Consider the following 17,639-nt stretch of genomic DNA (forward strand, 5'->3'; position numbering starts at 1 on the left):
GTGCAACGCTAAAGAAACGTCCATGACAGGCTATGTAGCGTCTCTGTTGCAAAGAGTAGACTCTGTTTGTTGCTCTGATGCTCTCCACGAAGATGTTCATGCGTAATTTGAAGGGAAACCAGAGTCTCTCCATGAAGTTGAGCTTGGACAGCTCTGGTTTAAATACTATTTTTGAAGAACTTGATTCAAATATAAAGGTATCTAGGAATACACTATTGAATTATAGATATTCGTTTCACAACTTCAAATTAACTTGCTCACATTAGGTATATATAAGTTAACCAAAAGTAATAATGTCTTACAGAGAATAATATTGAAATCTATATGAATTAGTAAATATACATTGTACTTAATTATGTCCCTAAATATTTTTAATAAAAGCGATAAAACACATGAAAGTAGAATTCAAATAATATTAAGGATTAATGGAAAGGACAAATAACAAAGTAAGAAAGCACATATTCGATACAAACAAGTACTAAAATATAGTAGTTACAACTTAGGATCTTTTATGTTAAAAAATAATGCACATAGAAAAATGATGAAATAAATATAATACTGCTATCATATACTAAATAAAAACCCGTTCACATATTAAAAAAGCAAAGAGATCGTATTTTACAGGTATTCCAAATTTTGTATTGCTTCAATAATATCTTCAGTTTCTTCTTCTTTCTGTCTTGTAACAGCTAAATGCATGGCTCTTAGAAATCGAGTCAAAGTGCATTTTTTTGTTCTCAAATAAAATGCATGTGCTAAGAATGGAATTTTTCTCAAAATTCGTCCACTGAGACCAACACTTTCTTGACTGAGTTCCATTAGTTTAATACTGTTCTTTGTGTTAGGGTTCTCTTCGTAACCCCGTTTCTTTAAGTGGGATAAGTCAAAGATTTCTTCAGATTCCATAAGTTTTACCTAAAACATAAATGTATCAGTTATATATTCTATAAAATGAATGTTAAAAATATATATCCACTTACTCTCATTAATTCTTTGAGACACGAAGCATAAATTTTGTATATGGCTTGATAAGTCGGGTGGCCAATATATTGTTTTATGTCTGCTCTATCAATGAAAGCTAAATCAATGGCCTCTGACAAGTTACTAGTTGTCAGAATTAACACATTTGAGTATTGTTTTATTTGATCCAGCTGTGTTAACAAAGCATTTACCACTCTTATAGAATCAGTAGGTTCTACTCCATTGGTACATGCTTTACGAACATGTGCTAAAGATTCTATTTCATCCACTAGGACGCAAACCAGTGCTTGTGAATTCTCCAGAAGACTTTTTACTTCGTTGAATAGTTTCATAACTAATTTTCCACTCTGAAAATAGTCAGTATTTAAACTTGGGCTGTTGAGTTTGATTCAATTTTTTAAAGGTTATTTTAATTGTTTTATAGTTATAGCATTACCTCTGAGAACCACTTTGAAAACAGACTATGACTGTTTATTTCAACAAATTCACCATGCGTGAAACGATCACCTAAACGGATAGCTATCTTTTGGGCAAGGGCTTTGCACAAGCTTGTTTTACCAGTACCTGGTGGCCCATGCAATAATACTACTTTATTCCAGCTTATGATATTAGAATTCACGTTGTGGTCTGAAAATACCATTGACGTCTCCACAAAGTGTAATAACTGCAAGAAAGTAAACAATTTGCATTTCCAAATGCATTGCAAAAATCATTATAAGTGTTGGCAATAAAATAACTTCAACCAACATCTTCTTTTATGTGACTATCAAAGTACAAGGTTTCCCACAGATAATGAAATTCTTTAGCAGGTAAAATCCAATGCGAAGATACTGGCAAATTTTCGCTATCATTCTGCATTGTCTCTGTTGCTGCATTCTCTTGTGTTAATCTATATACATGAAACTTTAAACTAGCCCCTTGTACCTTCATGTGACTTCTCTGTAAATCATGAAAATTGTTTCAATAAAATCCTTTATAGAAATTCATTTAGTTTTCAATGAATTACCTCTCCATAACTTGAAGAACATATTATAGAATCGACATGCATTTTTAAAGTATTGTTTGAGAGATCTTGTCCATACATAACAGTATCCAATATAATATCTTCGAGTGCATTTATCTCTGCGTATACTAATTTTTCAATCTCATCTTTAGACAACATGCTGAAGATAAAATACCACATAAATCATATTGAAAAGACATTCGCCAGTTATAACAATCAATACACCAATAAAGAAGTTTAAAAGAGTTTCAGTTAACATTTTTTTAACATACTGTAAAAACTGCTTAATAAATGTATCGAGTGAAACAAAAAGACGAAATGATTATTGCAAAATCAAAGATGCAAATTCTTGTTAACAAAGCCGAATGACCGGCAATACCTGTCGATATTTTGACAGATTTCCACGTGTAGAACATCTGATCCTTCCATTTTACTTTTACTCCTTGTGTCTTATAATACTTCGGAACAAATTCCAATACCGTATTGTATCAATTTCCGTGCAAAACGACGTATGTATGTACGCAGAAATTTTACATCAATTTGAACCACTATTTGAAATTGATTATGCAGGTGTTTCCAACTGTTGCACGAGAGGAAAAGAGAAAGCTCATGCCTGGTTCCCAATGAATGAAGCTATAGTATACAGCTCCGTCAATGAACACTGGTCGTTTGCTACACACGTGTAATATTATTTTAACCAATCACATATTTTCGAAAACATCTAAGATTGGTCCAACATCCTATCGTTTTCATGCAATTGGTTGAATCGTTAATGCGCATAGGGTTTTGCGACCAGAATTCATTGAGTAAGTTATAGTACCGTATAATTTGTCCGGAAGTGCTTGTTAAGGTGTTACGTGTTGTGGATGGATCGCGATCTATCTCATAAAAGATCCATGGTACAGTACCGGACGCTATAGTAATTCGTATTTTTATAAATCGACAACGGTCAAAACGTATCTGGCTGGAAGGTTTGAAACGCATGGTTTGGAGATGTAGTGGATGACGATCGGGCTGCTGATCGTTGGACAATTAACAATTAAGATTGTTCACTATTAATAGTTATCGAACAATCGTTGTTTCTGATTTTATTAATGAAATGAGCAAAGCATCGGACGACGATGAGCGTAGAAGACGCTCCTTGGAGGCGGGCAGAGAAATGGTAGGTCTTAAAATCTATTCCTTTGTTTGAGATTAATTCGTCGTGTTCGAGAATAATTTTTACCCAATTCTATGGAGTGATTTATTGGATTTGATGATTTATATGATTCTTAGATTATTTATGTTACATAGCAATGTTCTAAAAGACGTTACACTGTTTTGAAAAGGATGTAACAATAAATATATTTTTCTATCTTGTTTAGATATTAAGAGCTACAAACATTAGATTTTTCAAATAAAACATCCTATGTGTTTTCATAAACATTGAAGTAACGATAAAACTTGAGTAAAATTTATGTGGGATCTAAAGTTAATGCTTAATATTGCAAGTATATCTTTAGAGTGAAAGCATAGATAACAATATCTTTGTGAATATTAATTTTATAGCTCTCGTATCTAAATAAGTTTTTATTTAATTATTGATATTCTTGTAATATCTAGAAAGTGATGTAGTAAGTTTGCAAGACAGAGTTTAAATTATCTTTCAATGTATGATATGTAAATAATATAAAAAAAGGATATTGTTGTATACATCTTTGTATCCATGTAACATTTGTAGGTAAATATTTTTCTCTAAAATGAATAATTTATGAATTATTTGTGGTATCATTCTTCATAAGTCATGTTATATTAATGAATATCAACGTACAATCTGAATTTTTTAATATATTCTTGAAATGAAATTTTTATTTTAGCTCGAGAAATATAAAGCAGAAAAGGCTAGTAAAGCAAGAGGTACTGCAATAGGTCATAGTCAAACAGACGAGGCTTCTGATGAAGAATCTTTTCACATTGATAAATCTATAGGACACAGAGAATCTTATGTGAGTATAGGTTTCATGGAATGATTATACAATATTTCCTTAATTTTTGGTTCCTTTTTAAGTTTTGAAAGATTTGCATTGCTATGTTTAAAAGTTTAAAAATAGTTCAAATATTAACAAATCTGTATAATTACCTGGACACAACAAAAATGAGATAAGCTTCAATACGTATTGAATATTATGTATTAATTATTTCTGAATAAAAGTGAAATTAATGATGGTATAATTTAAATGATTTTGAGTTCCATTTATAATGATATTAACAGTACAATTCTTGGTAGAAGTGATCAATAATAAATAATCAATTTTAACACTTAAAACCTAAAAAATTATTCTAGAATATTATTAAAATTCAAAGGTTTTACTAAACTGAGGAATTACAGTACATATATTTTGACTTTGTACATTTATCTGTACAGAATTTACAGGAACTGATAAAAATATAATTTCTATGAAATATAGGTACATGAGGGTGTTTCGTCAAGGGATATAACGCAAAGTAGTGTCAGCATGAGTGAAGGAGAGGCAGATGGTGACTTAGAGGGACTTGCAGGAAGAGTAGCTCAATTGGAAGAGTTACTACAAGGAAAGGAAGCCATAGTGGAAGCACTGCATGCAGAGATTGATCATTTAAGAGCAGAAGCATCATCTCCCAATTCTTCACAAAGTCAAAATAGTAGCATACATGGCAGAGATAGGATATCTTTGTATTACACAAAAGTACGTTAATATTGACGGTTTATACATACATGAACTGACATTTGAAAATTGCTTTTTTTTTTTTGTACACATTATATACTGACAGTCATGTATTGTGTTTTATTTTTGTGAAACAGTTGCAGGAATTTGAAAAAGCAATAAATAAGCGTGATAATTTGATAGAAGAATTGACATGGTCTTTGCAACAAGCATTATCCACTAGAGATAATCTTGTTGCACAATTGAACTCTTTGAATGCTATTCAAATACCTATCAAAGATAATGCTACTTCCAGTAATAATATGAATTTACAAGAAAAGGTAAGTACTTTTGTATAAATTACAAATAAAAAGTTCTAAAATACTCATAAAAATTAATTTTTTTTAGATTTATGCTCTAGAAACCACATTAAGTGATCAAAGGTCGATAATACAAAAATTGAACGGTCAATTATCTCAAATTCAAGAACATGTACAGACTTTAGAAATGGAGAAGGAAACACGAAATGCTGAAATCAATGATTATAAATTGCAAATAAATAATTTAAATGAACAGATTCGTTTGGGAGCGGCTGATAAAAATTTAAATATTGCGGAAACTTTAAAGCAACAGAAACAATATGAATCACGCGTTGATAAAATAAAACAGGATATGCAGCACATTTTAGAAAAATTTACGGCCGAAACAAATACGAATACTGCACGTCATCAGCAGGAATTAAAAGTATGTAATATATATTAGATAACATCTTTTTTTATTAATAGTCTTAAATAAATCACTGTTACTATTCTTTTAGGATTTGACTACGAAGCATGAAACGGAAATAATGAATATTCAAGAGAAATACGAAGAACGTTTGAAACAATTAAAGGAGGAAAATAAAAATCTGGCTGATCGTTTAAATAAAGAATTACCTGATTTAGAGACTAGGCACGCAAAAGAACTTTCGATATTCCAAGTGCAATTAGCTCATTATAAGAAAACTGTTGAGGCTTTGAAACTGGAATTAGTAAATCGTTCTGAGTCTCAACAGACAGCGCAAGCTGAATTGAATCAGTATAAGTCAAAATTAAACGAGTTAAAAATACAATCTGATAATATGCGACACATACAAGATTTGGACCATCAAAAGGAGAAAGAAATGTTAGGTGAACAGATCAAGTTACACAAGCTCCAATTAGAAGATATGACTTCAAAATATATTGCTGCGACTGCGGTTTTAGAATCAAAAGAAAGTATCGAACGTTCTTTGGAACAGGCTTTGTCGAACGCTGCTGTATTGAAGGAGGAGAATGAAAGTTTGAAATTCAAACTAGATGATCTATCATCAAGGTATTCTGCAGCCCAATCACTGATCGAAAATAGTCAAGCTCATGAACGAACATTGAGCAATAGAATTTATGATTTAGAGAAATCCTTGTCCAGATTAAGTGGTATAAATGCTAGCACATTGAGCGAACTAAACGAAACCAGTTACCAAACACTGGACGAAATGGCAATACAATATCAAGTGACGAGGCAAAAACTCGAAGAGAAAGCAGAATTAGAAAAACTTCTAGTCCTTAGAATCGAAGGTCTTGAAAATGATGTCCGTAAGACAAAGGAAGAGTTAGAACAAGCAAATCTTAATAAAAAATCATACGAAAAACAGTTAAAAGATATGAAGAATATGTGCGATAAGTACAAATCCGAGCTTAGTTTACTGAAAAAAAATGATTTAGATAGTCGTTCTTTGCAAGGTAATGAGGAGAACAAATTGTCTAGTCAGAAAGATGCTATTACCGATTTATTACATAAAGCTGAAGAGGATCAACAAGAAATTAAACAATTGAAAACTACTCTTGAACAAAAGGAGACAGAATTAACAGAATCATTGAAGAAATTACATGACTTGGCAGAGAAACTGAAAAAGTCAGAAGATGAATGTCAACAGCTGAAAAATGGTTTAGCCATTGCATGGGCTCAATGCGCAGAGGTGGAACAAAAGTTAAATCAAACACTATCGTTAAATGAGAGTAAACTTGATGTTTCTGTACCGATATCTAGTTACAACAGTGCCTTACTGAAGCAATTTAAATTAGGTAGTGTTGCAAATGATTCTATGAATACAACACACAATCAAACAAAGGATACTGATAAGTTTTTGTATGAAAAGAACGAAGATTTGAATAACACAAGTATGTTGCAAGCAAAATATGATTCAGTTTCAGAAGAAAACGAAAAATTGTTAAAAGAATTGGAATACTTAGTAGAGAAACAGGCTGATTACGACGAAATTAAAAATAAATTAAGTCATTATACTACACTTTCAGAAAATTTGTCTACTGAAAAAGAAGGTGTAATGGAAGAAAACAGAGACTTGAAGAAAAAACTGGAGAACGTGCATTTGTTAAAAGAATCTGTAAATCAATTGAGAGCTGAAAAAGAATCCTTGCGTAAGGAAATCGAAGCGCTGATTTGCGTTCATGATGAACAAATAAGTGCTATAAAAGCTGAAACTGCGTCAGAAATTAGGAAAGTGCAGTCATTGGTGCTAGGCGTGAAAGAAGGTACAACCGAGTTGCATGATTTGAAAACTGAATTAGAGACGCGACATGCAAAAGAAATGGAAGAACTGCGAACATACTTTGAGCAAAAGTGTTTGCTAATGGAGAAACAATATTCTGAGGAGATATTCAGCCAGCAATCAAAGAAAATGTCTGATAATGATAGCGAGATCGCAGATTTAACCGAGGGTTTATACTTTGGAGGTGCTGGAGATTGTTTAAATGCTTCAAATATTTCTGAACGTAGCTCAAGAGTTGCTTCTCCATTGGGCGATGATCAATTAAAGAACAATAGTAATAATCTTACTGGTTTGAGTAAATTAGAATTAGACTATGACTCAAATATGAAAGCTTTACAGCAAGAACTACAAAATAAAATAATTGAAGTGCAAGAAATAAAACTACATTATGAGAAAGTATTAGAAGATCAGAAAAATAAGTATGAAAAAGAATTGTACGAGAACAGAAGAAAAGAGAGACATGAATTTCTGCGGAACATGATAAACCAGGTAAGTTCAATCTTTGAATATGTCTAAGTGCACTTTCTATTTGTGTAATTAACGCACTTTATGTGTATTATTTTCTGTATTAAATGTTGAATACTTTTTTCTGTGTGAGAAAGCTGCTTCCAACATTATATAAATATTTGTTACATACTAATAGACATGAAAATTCTTTTATTTACTCTCTCGCTATATTTTTTCATTAGATTGCATTTCAGTTTTGGAATGTGTTATTTCATTAGAGAAAGGCACTGTATGCTTATTGTAAAAGAAGAAAGCTGTCAATAGTTCAGTTCAAAGGAATGCATGATATTCCAGTCCACTGTGAATGTAGTCCATATGTCTGTTTAGTTATTTTTCTAATGATTTTTTCTTTAAAGTAGGACAGCTCCATTTATTTAAGTTGCAAATAGTTTTAGTGCATAATTTGTTTTAGCTTTGAAAACGTCATAGAATACCTTTCAATCAATTTGTAGTTGAGTACCAATTTTCAACTGTAAACATTAAATGTTTTTTTATTAACTAAATAGAATCGTGATGTATCATTCCTCTTGTAACTAACATGCTATTGTGTGACCACATATGTGTGCATGCAGCATTGTCAAACAGAATGGGATGCGGGTGCGTTGGAAAACGGTGAATTAACGCAACTGCGAGCGGCCTACAACCATCAATTGGAAGAACAGATCGCGCTAGCTAAATTGGATATAGTCAATGCGCTTCAAGAACAGATTCAGGTAGCTTTAAACTTAGACACACGAATTGTATAGTGGGAGAAGTATGAAGAGGTATGGTAATGCCTTGATATTTAATGTTTTCTCAAATCTTGAAAGGTGATCAATGAGAAAAAATTTCATAGCATTACTATGCATTTATTGAATGCAAGAAAGAACAAAGACAGTTCATTCTAGTTATAGGTTTCTTCTATTTTAACTGAGTAATAAAAAAAAGTATTCTTATGTTGTCATTTATTAAATAGGCACTCTTGACAGTCGAGTCGGATGCAGAAGACAATTGGCCGTCAGAACTGCTAGAATTGCGTGATAAGCTTACCAGCAATGCAAAACGTGAAATACAGCTATTGAAAGAAACTCATGCTGCAGAGGTACATCGCTTAAAAGAAGAGCACTCTAAGAATGTAGCTAGAATGATCGATCGTCATCAAGAAGAGCTTAATAACATCAGGAAGTCGGTTGCTCCGCATGATAGGAAACAAGATGCTGATAAGATCATGAAGTGTAAGACTATGGAAGAAAGGTATTGAAATTATAAAATATAATTAATGATTTTTATAAATGTTATTGCATACTTATCAAGTAATTACTTGCATTTTTATCAAACAGAATCAGCTTGAATAAGACATGTGCCACTCTTAAAGTATTGGTCGAGGAATTGATAAAATACTTTATCATATGTGAAGAAGAAGTAAATAATACATTTATTAACGAAGTTCTAAAAAGAAAATTATGTGATAGCGATGAAAAGACAGTACAAACCGAAGAAATTGAAAAATCAAAACTTAATGAATTAAAAAAAGGTCAACCTAATCCTACGCTCAGAGTTCATTTCGCACCTCAAAGTACCGAGATAGCTTCTATAATAAATAGTGATACAGATACCTTACAAACGATATTAGAAGAAACCGATGATATGACAGAAAAATTAAAACAAGAATTGAACAGTTGTGTGCAACGTTTAAAGTCTGAGAGTGCTGAAATTCTTGGTACTTCATTGTTTGCTGCTGAAGAACGTCGTAGTAGTACACTTTCGAAAGAAGTTATGAAAATAAATAAAACAAATGAAGAACTCAATTTGAAACTGCGTCAAGCAGAATCTCTGATAATAAGCTATCAAGAAGAAACTGAGCAACTGAAACTTACTATTCTAGATTTTCAAAGGAAGCTAATCAATGCAGAGAATAAGAAAGAAATCATAACAGAAGGGTATGGAGAAAATGACGAAGTTGGTAGTGATATAATTCTTCAAGATTTTTCACAGTTACAAGAAAAAGGTAAACATTGTGAATTTAAATTATTAATCAAGATTCTTTTAAATTATAAGTAATTTTTCAGTGAGACAAATGTTATCAAATGGAGGAGGAGATTTTACGGATTCACTGCAATTGATAGAAGAATTTTGTAGACAAGGTGATAAGTTAATGGAAGATGCGAAACGAGAGAAAGAAGACTTGCAGCAACAGGTAAACTTGGGATATATTTTCCATCAATTGCACTAATTGCATGAATTTTCATTACATATAAATATGGTATGCTATATAAAAAAAAGTTGTGGTGTATTGCATATTGAATACGAGTTGTTTCTGGTAGTTTATTATTTTGATGTTTCATCTGTATCTATGAGCTTAATATTCATACAATGCACAAAATTTTGTATGTAGTGAATAGTGAAATCACGTTTTTTTTATTGTGTTGAGTTTTATTATTTGTCTGTTATTAAATCAAAGTCAATCGAATGATGTACTAACTTATTATCATTTAAAGAAAAGTATTTTAACGAATAGATGCAGTTTTAATCAGGTAGCTAAAAATCTAGTAAAAAATTTATATCAAAGTCTATTAAAAAAGTACGTATATTGTGATGAAAAAAGTACAACAGGTTAAATTGCGTGGCTCTGTGATGCAGTTTTAAAGAATTGATTGGCGTTCTGTTATCTTGCCAGCAGGTGCCTTTAGAACCTACTCCTCCCCCATACATTCACAGGGTTTGCTGCCGAAAGGTAAATTATAGAATTACTAATACTATTATACAAGCTGCTCCGTAAGTTAATCGTATCATTAACCGCATCTGCGTAGTTTTCAACGGTGAATTAACTATGTTATAAATTTTAATTTGTTCTGAAGAAATATTAAGCCTTTGGTGTCATTTTAATAACAGTATTATCCCAACAATTACTCACGGCATGTATAACTATGGTGCATCTTTACTTATTCTCTTTTTGCATGTGCATAAGTAACACTAGAAATTAATTAAAAATTCTAAAAAATTGTGATAACTGTTCTCCATTTTTGATAGAACAAATAATAAGGTACAAGAGTTATGAAGAACCTTTTTAATACTTGTTTGCTGAGTCTTCTATGCACATTAGCACATATTTTTATAGCGTTTATTGTGATCTTCTTTACTTTTCAGTTACAAACTAATATTTTCTTTTAATAATTTATTTAAATTTGATTGTGCATTTCTTTAATACATTTTATAACAAATGTGTTATATTGATAAAAATTGTGTGCGTATTAGTGTGAATGTAAACAAATTTTTAAACTAAAGCCGTTAAATTGTTTGTTTCGTTATTTGATTAGTTTCATATTTTTTTATTTTCAATTTCTTTTGTAAGTTGATTTTGTTGCTAATTCTAAAAGGAAGAAAATATTGTGTAGATCGAGGCCGCGGACAAGCAACTGAAAGCAACTCGTAAATTCCTTGACGAACAGGCAAGTGAGAGAGAAATTGAAAGAGATGAAGTCGCACGACAAATTCATCTTTTACAGGAACAGCTTAAAGAGCGAGATCGCGAAAAAGAACGTGATCTGCGCATTACATCAGAGGTGAGTATAAAAACATATTATAGCTTTTATAATTAAATAATAAGAAATAAAGGTGGTCGCGGTCTTGAAGCGCGTCTGAATACATTACAATGATGATTGTATAACAAATCATCTATAATATGAACTTAAAACTTTGTATGTATCCAAGGTGTCTGGTTTTCGTGGAAATTTTTTGATTTGAATATCTAATTATATTTTCGATCCAGTATAATTAATTCATTACTTAAACTTCAGGTATAAGAGCTAAACTTTTTAACTAATCATTTTCATTCACTTTGGATTGTTTTTTTAATCTTTACTCGCCATATAAATACATGAAAGTAATTAAACTAATAAATCATTTGTGGGGAATTTTGTTTTCATAATCGTTATTATCTCTCTCTACATTAGAATTAAGAGCTTTTAACACGCATTTTCACTAATTGTATTAACACGAGTTTCCCTGCACTCTGGTTTTGGTTTTCTGTTTATCGCACGAAGCAGTGTACGCTATCACCTGAACCAACGTCAGAGGTTCCTGTGCTTCAAGCATCTGGCATCAATGCAGCTGTGAGTGGTATTTATTGTAAAGTTAAATATGTTCACTTATCATTTCAGATATATAGAATATAAATAAAATAAAAATTTTTATGCATGGATTTATTGGTTTGGAAGGTGAATTAATATAATGATACTTTTAATAAAGTATTTACTATATTTGTACGCTTTATATGTCGATGGCGCTTTTTGCAATTAGGAATGGTCGTGGATAATTAGACTAGTTTAAAAATTATAAAATTTCTACAAGGACTTGGATGTAATTTAGGTGGAGGCTCTTGAGTCTCAGATGAGAGAGATGTCCTCTCTTATGTCAGATACAGAAGCCAAGAAGATAGAAACTGAGAGTGAACTGAAAGCAGCTATTGACAAAATTTGGGTGCTAAGAGAAATTATCACTGACTTGGAGCAACAGCTGCAAATAAAAACTGAAAAGGAAGAATCTTTGCAGCTTCAAATCAATCAATTAGAAACAGTGATCGCTGCTCAAACTAAAAACCAGCAAGAATTAGTCCAAGAGTTAGATGCCATTAAAATGAGCAGTGAAAGTAAACATCTTAATGAACACATTAATCACTTACAGGTAAGTTTCAACGAAAACGCAAACTATTTTGCAGTACATTACTTGAAACATTGATTTTATAGGAGGAATTAAGAAAACATAAGTTAAGTTCTGAACAGTTCAACGTGAATTCTTCTGCACTCAAGCAGATGAAGATGGAACTGTGTGATATGCAAAATCAGTTAGACAAAAGAATCAAAGATCTGGAATCTGCTCACATGTGTAGCTCTAATTTAAGCTTAAGCCAACCAAGCGAAGATGTTTCTATTAGGGAACAATTAGATGCCTCCCGATGTCCAACTCCAGATGACCCTACTGCACCCCCGATGTTGCCCTTAGACCAACTGCTGAAACTTAAAGAGAAAATGACGAAACATGCTAGAGCCGAAGAGGTCGCGTTTAAGAGGATCAAAGACTTGGAAATGCAAGTGAATTCTCTCAAGAATCAAAATGAAGAATTGCAAGCAGAGCAGGAGATTTTGCAGCAAACTGCTTCCGAGCAATTGTTCCAAATAGAAGCGATGCGTGGTCGTTTGGAACAACATAAGCAGAGCGCTCCGTTTGCTCAAAGACAGGCTACGTCTCGTTTAGAATTGCAGCTTCACGAAGCTAATACGAAGTTCCAATCTTTAGAACGGACTATCGCCGATAAAGACTTGGAGTTGAAAGACATGAGGAATCAATTGGACAGGGTCAGTCAATTATTACAAGAGAAGGAAGCAGAAATAGCAAATGTTGTGCAGGTAGAAAGTGCAACGATCCAAAAGCTGAAGGAACACTTGGAAGTTATCGAGGAAGAAAAGAAGATACTACAGGCAAAGGTTGGTGTTCAAGAACACGCTCAGTTAGAACTACCACGATTGATAGACAGTATGCTGGCTGATAAAAATGAGGAAATAGATCATTTGAAAGAACAGTTGTCCAAGAAAGAAAAACAACTTGAATTGTATTCTTCCTTGAACTTGGACGAGACGCAGCTGCGAGAACTGATACGACAACTGGAACCAAAGAATAGTGCCCGTACTTTAAGCGATATCCTATCTATTCACTCAGAATGTGAGGAGACAACAGAAGCCATTCGAGGAGCGAATGCAACTTCAATATTGCCTAATGTATCCACCTTTAAAGTTATCAGTTCACCTGCATTCTCTAAGAACATAGAGGACTCCTTCGCACCTTTAGTAAACACCACGAAAATGGGTTTACAAGTACCTCCATTGGATCTAGGCTCTCATTCTCAAAGTCTATCAGGCATGTGTAATCAGCAGTCCATAGCGATAGATTTGTTACATAGTGAATCCGAGTCGAAAACTTCGGAAGACAATGCTTCAACGGATGAAACTGATCTTGTCTCACAATCGAAACAGGGGAGTCTTAAGGCAAATAATCTTCCAGGAAAAGAAACTGTCAATCGTCAATTACAAACTAGTGATACACACGAAAGTAGTAGCAAGTTGCATGTTACTTCTATGAAACACACGCAAACATCCATTAACGAATCGATCAAAGAGGTAGAGAATTTGGAAAATCAATTACAAGTTTTGAGAGAAGAATTACAGGTGAAGTCTTTAGTTCTGGACAAACGCGAGGCAGATTTGATTATTTTACAAAAACTATATGACGAACTACAGCAGGAATTCAAGGAGGTAGTTGAGACGCTTACGAGGGATAAATGTTTTTACCAAAACCAGTACGAATTATCCCGGGTATCCGAGAATAAAATAAAGAAAGATTTGGAAGAGGTGGAGAATGTTCTTAAAATAAGAAACGAAGAGATTGAAGAGCAGAAGAGTAAAATGCAGGTAAATGAGAAAATTATAATGGAATTAAACTCGGAGAATACAAGATTGAAAGAGGACATTAAGGAGAAGGAACAGGAACAAGTTAAAAAGTACTCTACCTTATTGCATGAGAAGATGAAAGAATTGCAGAATCTGAGGGATGCAATTCTTGAGAAAGACATCACAATTGAAACCATTCAAACACGTAATATAGAAATAGAAAATGAGAACAAACAGCTGTACGAATATAAGACCAAGTATCAATTGTTGAAGCAGGAAATTATGGAGTACCAGAATGAAATTCAAAGATTGACGGAAGGTCTGAACAATAGAGATCAAATTATCAGACGATTAGAAGAAATGGCTAGGCGCTCCAGTTTTTCGGGAACATCTTCACCGTCCAATGAGAAAGATCAAGAGATACATCACTTGCAGGAATACTTAAAGGAGAAGGATAAAGTTATACGTCAAATGAGTGATGATAGTAAGAGTTTGCACAGAGCATTGGAAACTATACAGAATAAGATGAAGGAATCTGGAAATGTAGTGGAACTAAGAAAAAAGCTGAAGGATGAACGAAAACTGAATGCAGAATTGAAGAGCATGGTGGAGAAACTCAGTAAAGAATTGTCCGAGTTGAAATTACCTGCACAGCGATCGCAGGATGACATTGATATTGAAGATATGGTGCAGCGAGAGTTGAATTTGTCAGCGCATTTAGATAGACAAATCATGTGTGTCATTGAAAGTGATAGGGACGTTAATATATGTAAAGAAGAAAGACAAACTCGACCCCGTAGTAATGAAGAAGACACTCAAAGATTTATGGATTTAAAAATGAAGTTAGATCAGGCAAACAAGATCAATGAGGAATTAAGAAAACTAAAGGACGATCTAGAGATTGAGAGAGGAATGCTTAAGTGCCAGATTGCAGAGTACGAAGGTCGTATCTTCCAACTTAAATCAGACTTAACTGAAGAATGTAAAAAAGTTGCAAAACTTGATGAGGAATTAACTTCTGAGAAAAATCTAGTTCGGACGTTAAAAATTCAAATCGAAAAAGAACATAGATCAATGCAGTCTGGACATGTTCAGTATTCTGAGCTAATTGAATTCCTTCAGAACAAATTGAAAATATCCTTGGATAATGAGGCAAAGCTTCGCAATGAGCTCTCCGTGCTAAGACAAGAACATAAAACTTTAGAAATGCAATTGAGTTTGACGAAAGATCATGAACAGTCTCAAAAATCGGACGATTTGCCACAACTTACAGATCTTCTAGAAACTGAGCGTAAAAAGTATTTGTTACTCATGGAAACTTATGAAAAGGAAGAACGAAATAACGCAGAGTTAAAGGATGCTCTCAGAAAATTGCAGATGGAGAAGAGTCAATTTAAAAAACAGTTAGAGGTAGAAGTCGAGGAGAAAGAAAAGTTGATAAGTAGTTTGGCTCTGGTTGAAGGAGTCAAGGATCATCTGCAAACTGATCTCAGACGTACCAAAGAAGAACTGAAAGCAAGGGAAGAAGAATGCGAGTGGTTACAAAAAAGAATTAAGACCATGACTGACGCGGAAATGAGAAGGCAGGAACAGAGAACTAGTGAACATAATGAGCTTAAAGGATTGAGACGAGAAATTAACAATGCTAGAGAAGTTATGATGGATTTAGAAGCTGATATGAAACAGTCAAAGAGAGAACTGACAGAATCTGTTGAACGTGAGATAAAATTAACTGAAACTATAGCAATTTTGAAAGAAAGGGAAACCAATCTTCTTAAAAATCTGGCTGATATCAAAGAAGAAGAAAAAAAATTAAGGGACATAATAGCTGAATTACAACAGGACTTGAAATTGTCTGCCAGGAGAGAATTAGAACTTACAAAAGAATTAAAGGGTCGATCTCCAACTGATAAGAATGACCCAACAAAGTACATACAAAAAATTAAGGTATTTAATGATACACTTCTTTGAACTATTATATGTACTATATTTATTAACTAATTTTTTTGAATACCAGGATCTTAGTGATTCTAACGAAAAATACGCGCATGAAAGGTGTGTGCTTCAAGAGAAGCTCATAAAAGCACGAGAGGAAAAGGAGCAGCTTAGTCAACGAGTGAAATTACTCGAAGCTCAAGTAAAGCAAAGTAGAGGTCCTCGAGATGTAAATACTCAAAGCGGAGATTATATGGACAAAGTAACTACTTATTATACGATATCATTATCTCATTTATTTTTTATATTTACTTGCAATATTAATTGTTCCACAGTTGCACCATTTCTATGGGAAGTACTTGCGAGCGGATAGTAGGCGTAAAGCTTTAATGTATCAGAAACGTTATTTATTAGGTATTGTGGGTGGTTATCAGCTCTCTGAAGAAAATACTTTAACCGTACTTGCTCAACTGACTAAAGAACAAAGATCATACACTATCGCGGGCCGCAATCGTAAATCACCAAAAGTACGTTTCAAGAGTGCAGTCTTGGTTCTAATTAGCATACACAGAATGAAATGGTTGATTCTGAGGTGGACTACTGGTAAACGAATAGGAGTTACGACGTTATTATGGAACGCGGATCAGTCATTTATGCCAGTGCAAAAAGTAACTATGAATCATTCGCCACCCGTTCGAGATAGATTTACTACAAAGTAAGTATATAAGTTGTGATGGAACATCGAGTTTAATATATACTCATTATACTCTATTTTTAGCGGGGACTGTGGTTTCGACGGATTCGCGCTTGAACAGTATTATCAAAGGTTAAGGAACATTCAACAGACACTAGGTTTAGCAATGGCGGAGACTGCAAGTCGTCCGATTATCCCTGAATAGTATTACGCACATCTAAGTCCTATAAGCGTTAAGACACGAGCGTGAAATGTACTCGGAGACTGTGATTGAAATGTCGTGTTTTTAAATACCGGTGATTAAATGTAAGGCTTGCAAAGGATTGTCGTTTCCATTTGTATCACCAACTTGGAGCCGAACATTTTTGACCAGAGATTTTGTTGAAATTTTATCTCCTCTTTCGTGTAGTTTTTTTTACAGAGTGTATATAGACGTATAATATAGAAATTATATAATTGTTGAACACGCGTTAAGCCTTTTATGGTGTGCTATTCATTTCAGTATCATTACATTATCAAACAATTTTGACGTGAGTGAATATAGTAGTGCTAGATATACGTGCTGATTTATCGTCTTTTACCAAAGTTACGATAGACTACTTTTAAGCGTACTACTATTAGTCCTTCTAAGGATACAGACCTGTGCCTTGTAAATTGTAATAAGTACCTAGTATTTATTTATTAATAATCTGTATGTTTTTATATCGTGAATAAAACGTGAAATGATTTTTTATGAGATCAGTGAGAGAGGAATTGATTAATAACTTTTACATATTGTTATATTTTTGGTGTATCTGTATATTTTAACAAAAGATATCTATAATGTTAATTCAACGACACATTCAAC

The 17,639-nt window shown here is 33.0% G+C and overlaps 2 protein-coding genes across 9 annotated transcripts; one reads left to right on the plus strand and one right to left on the minus strand.

Annotated features, from left to right (window-relative positions):
* Positions 1 to 450: 450 nt before the first annotated feature.
* Pch2 (pachytene checkpoint 2 protein) lies at positions 451 to 16,689 on the minus strand. 3 transcript variants are annotated; one of them, XM_076380029.1, is made up of 7 exons: positions 16,561 to 16,689; positions 2,364 to 2,564; positions 1,988 to 2,144; positions 1,729 to 1,920; positions 1,418 to 1,645; positions 981 to 1,328; positions 451 to 915 (listed from the first exon to the last, which is right to left on the minus strand). In XM_076380029.1, exons 2-7 carry the CDS (start codon positions 2,411 to 2,413, stop codon positions 619 to 621), a joined length of 1,272 nt encoding a protein of 423 aa, XP_076236144.1. In that variant the 5' UTR covers positions 2,414 to 2,564; positions 16,561 to 16,689; the 3' UTR covers positions 451 to 618. The 3 variants fall into 3 exon arrangements, with proteins under 3 accessions (XP_076236144.1, XP_076236143.1, XP_076236145.1); XM_076380028.1 differs by having other exon boundaries at positions 2,364 to 2,656; positions 16,561 to 16,676; XM_076380030.1 differs by lacking the exon at positions 2,364 to 2,564 and having other exon boundaries at positions 452 to 915; positions 16,561 to 16,688.
* LOC143180351 (uncharacterized) lies at positions 2,866 to 17,533 on the plus strand. Of its 6 annotated transcripts, none has more exons than XM_076380015.1 (18): positions 2,866 to 3,146; positions 3,841 to 3,969; positions 4,432 to 4,689; positions 4,806 to 4,988; positions 5,056 to 5,391; positions 5,465 to 7,723; positions 8,314 to 8,454; positions 8,697 to 8,974; positions 9,061 to 9,728; positions 9,790 to 9,917; positions 10,398 to 10,454; positions 11,116 to 11,283; positions 11,767 to 11,832; positions 12,089 to 12,403; positions 12,466 to 16,110; positions 16,181 to 16,360; positions 16,434 to 16,813; positions 16,877 to 17,533. In XM_076380015.1, the coding sequence occupies exons 1-18, from the start codon at positions 3,084 to 3,086 to the stop codon at positions 16,995 to 16,997; spliced, it is 9,375 nt and encodes a 3,124-aa protein (XP_076236130.1). In that variant the 5' UTR covers positions 2,866 to 3,083; the 3' UTR covers positions 16,998 to 17,533. The 6 variants fall into 6 exon arrangements, with proteins under 6 accessions (XP_076236130.1, XP_076236131.1, XP_076236134.1 ...); XM_076380016.1 differs by having other exon boundaries at positions 10,401 to 10,454; XM_076380019.1 differs by lacking the exon at positions 11,767 to 11,832.
* Positions 17,534 to 17,639: the final 106 nt, after the last annotated feature.

Source organism: Calliopsis andreniformis, chromosome 6, assembly GCF_051401765.1.
Source record: "Calliopsis andreniformis isolate RMS-2024a chromosome 6, iyCalAndr_principal, whole genome shotgun sequence".
Lineage (NCBI taxonomy): Eukaryota > Metazoa > Arthropoda > Insecta > Hymenoptera > Andrenidae > Calliopsis > Calliopsis andreniformis.

What these genes read in the sequence shown, in the direction of transcription:
- Pch2 (XM_076380029.1), bottom strand. Translation starts at nt 2,413, where the DNA reads ATGGAAGGATCAGATGTTCTACACGTGGAAATCTGTCAAAATATCGAC. An exon ending in ATCTGTCAAAATATCGACAG is followed by an intron (nt 2,145 to 2,363) that starts GTATTGCCGGTC and finishes TTTTATCTTCAG; the next exon opens with CATGTTGTCTAAAGATGAGA. An exon ending in ATAGTCACATAAAAGAAGAT is followed by an intron (nt 1,646 to 1,728) that starts GTTGGTTGAAGT and finishes ACTTTCTTGCAG; the next exon opens with TTATTACACTTTGTGGAGAC.
- LOC143180351 (XM_076380015.1), top strand. Translation starts at nt 3,084, where the DNA reads ATGAGCAAAGCATCGGACGACGATGAGCGTAGAAGACGCTCCTTGGAG. An exon ending in TGGAGGCGGGCAGAGAAATG is followed by an intron (nt 3,147 to 3,840) that starts GTAGGTCTTAAA and finishes TTTTTATTTTAG; the next exon opens with CTCGAGAAATATAAAGCAGA. An exon ending in AAGAAGACTTGCAGCAACAG is followed by an intron (nt 9,918 to 10,397) that starts GTAAACTTGGGA and finishes TTATCTTGCCAG; the next exon opens with CAGGTGCCTTTAGAACCTAC.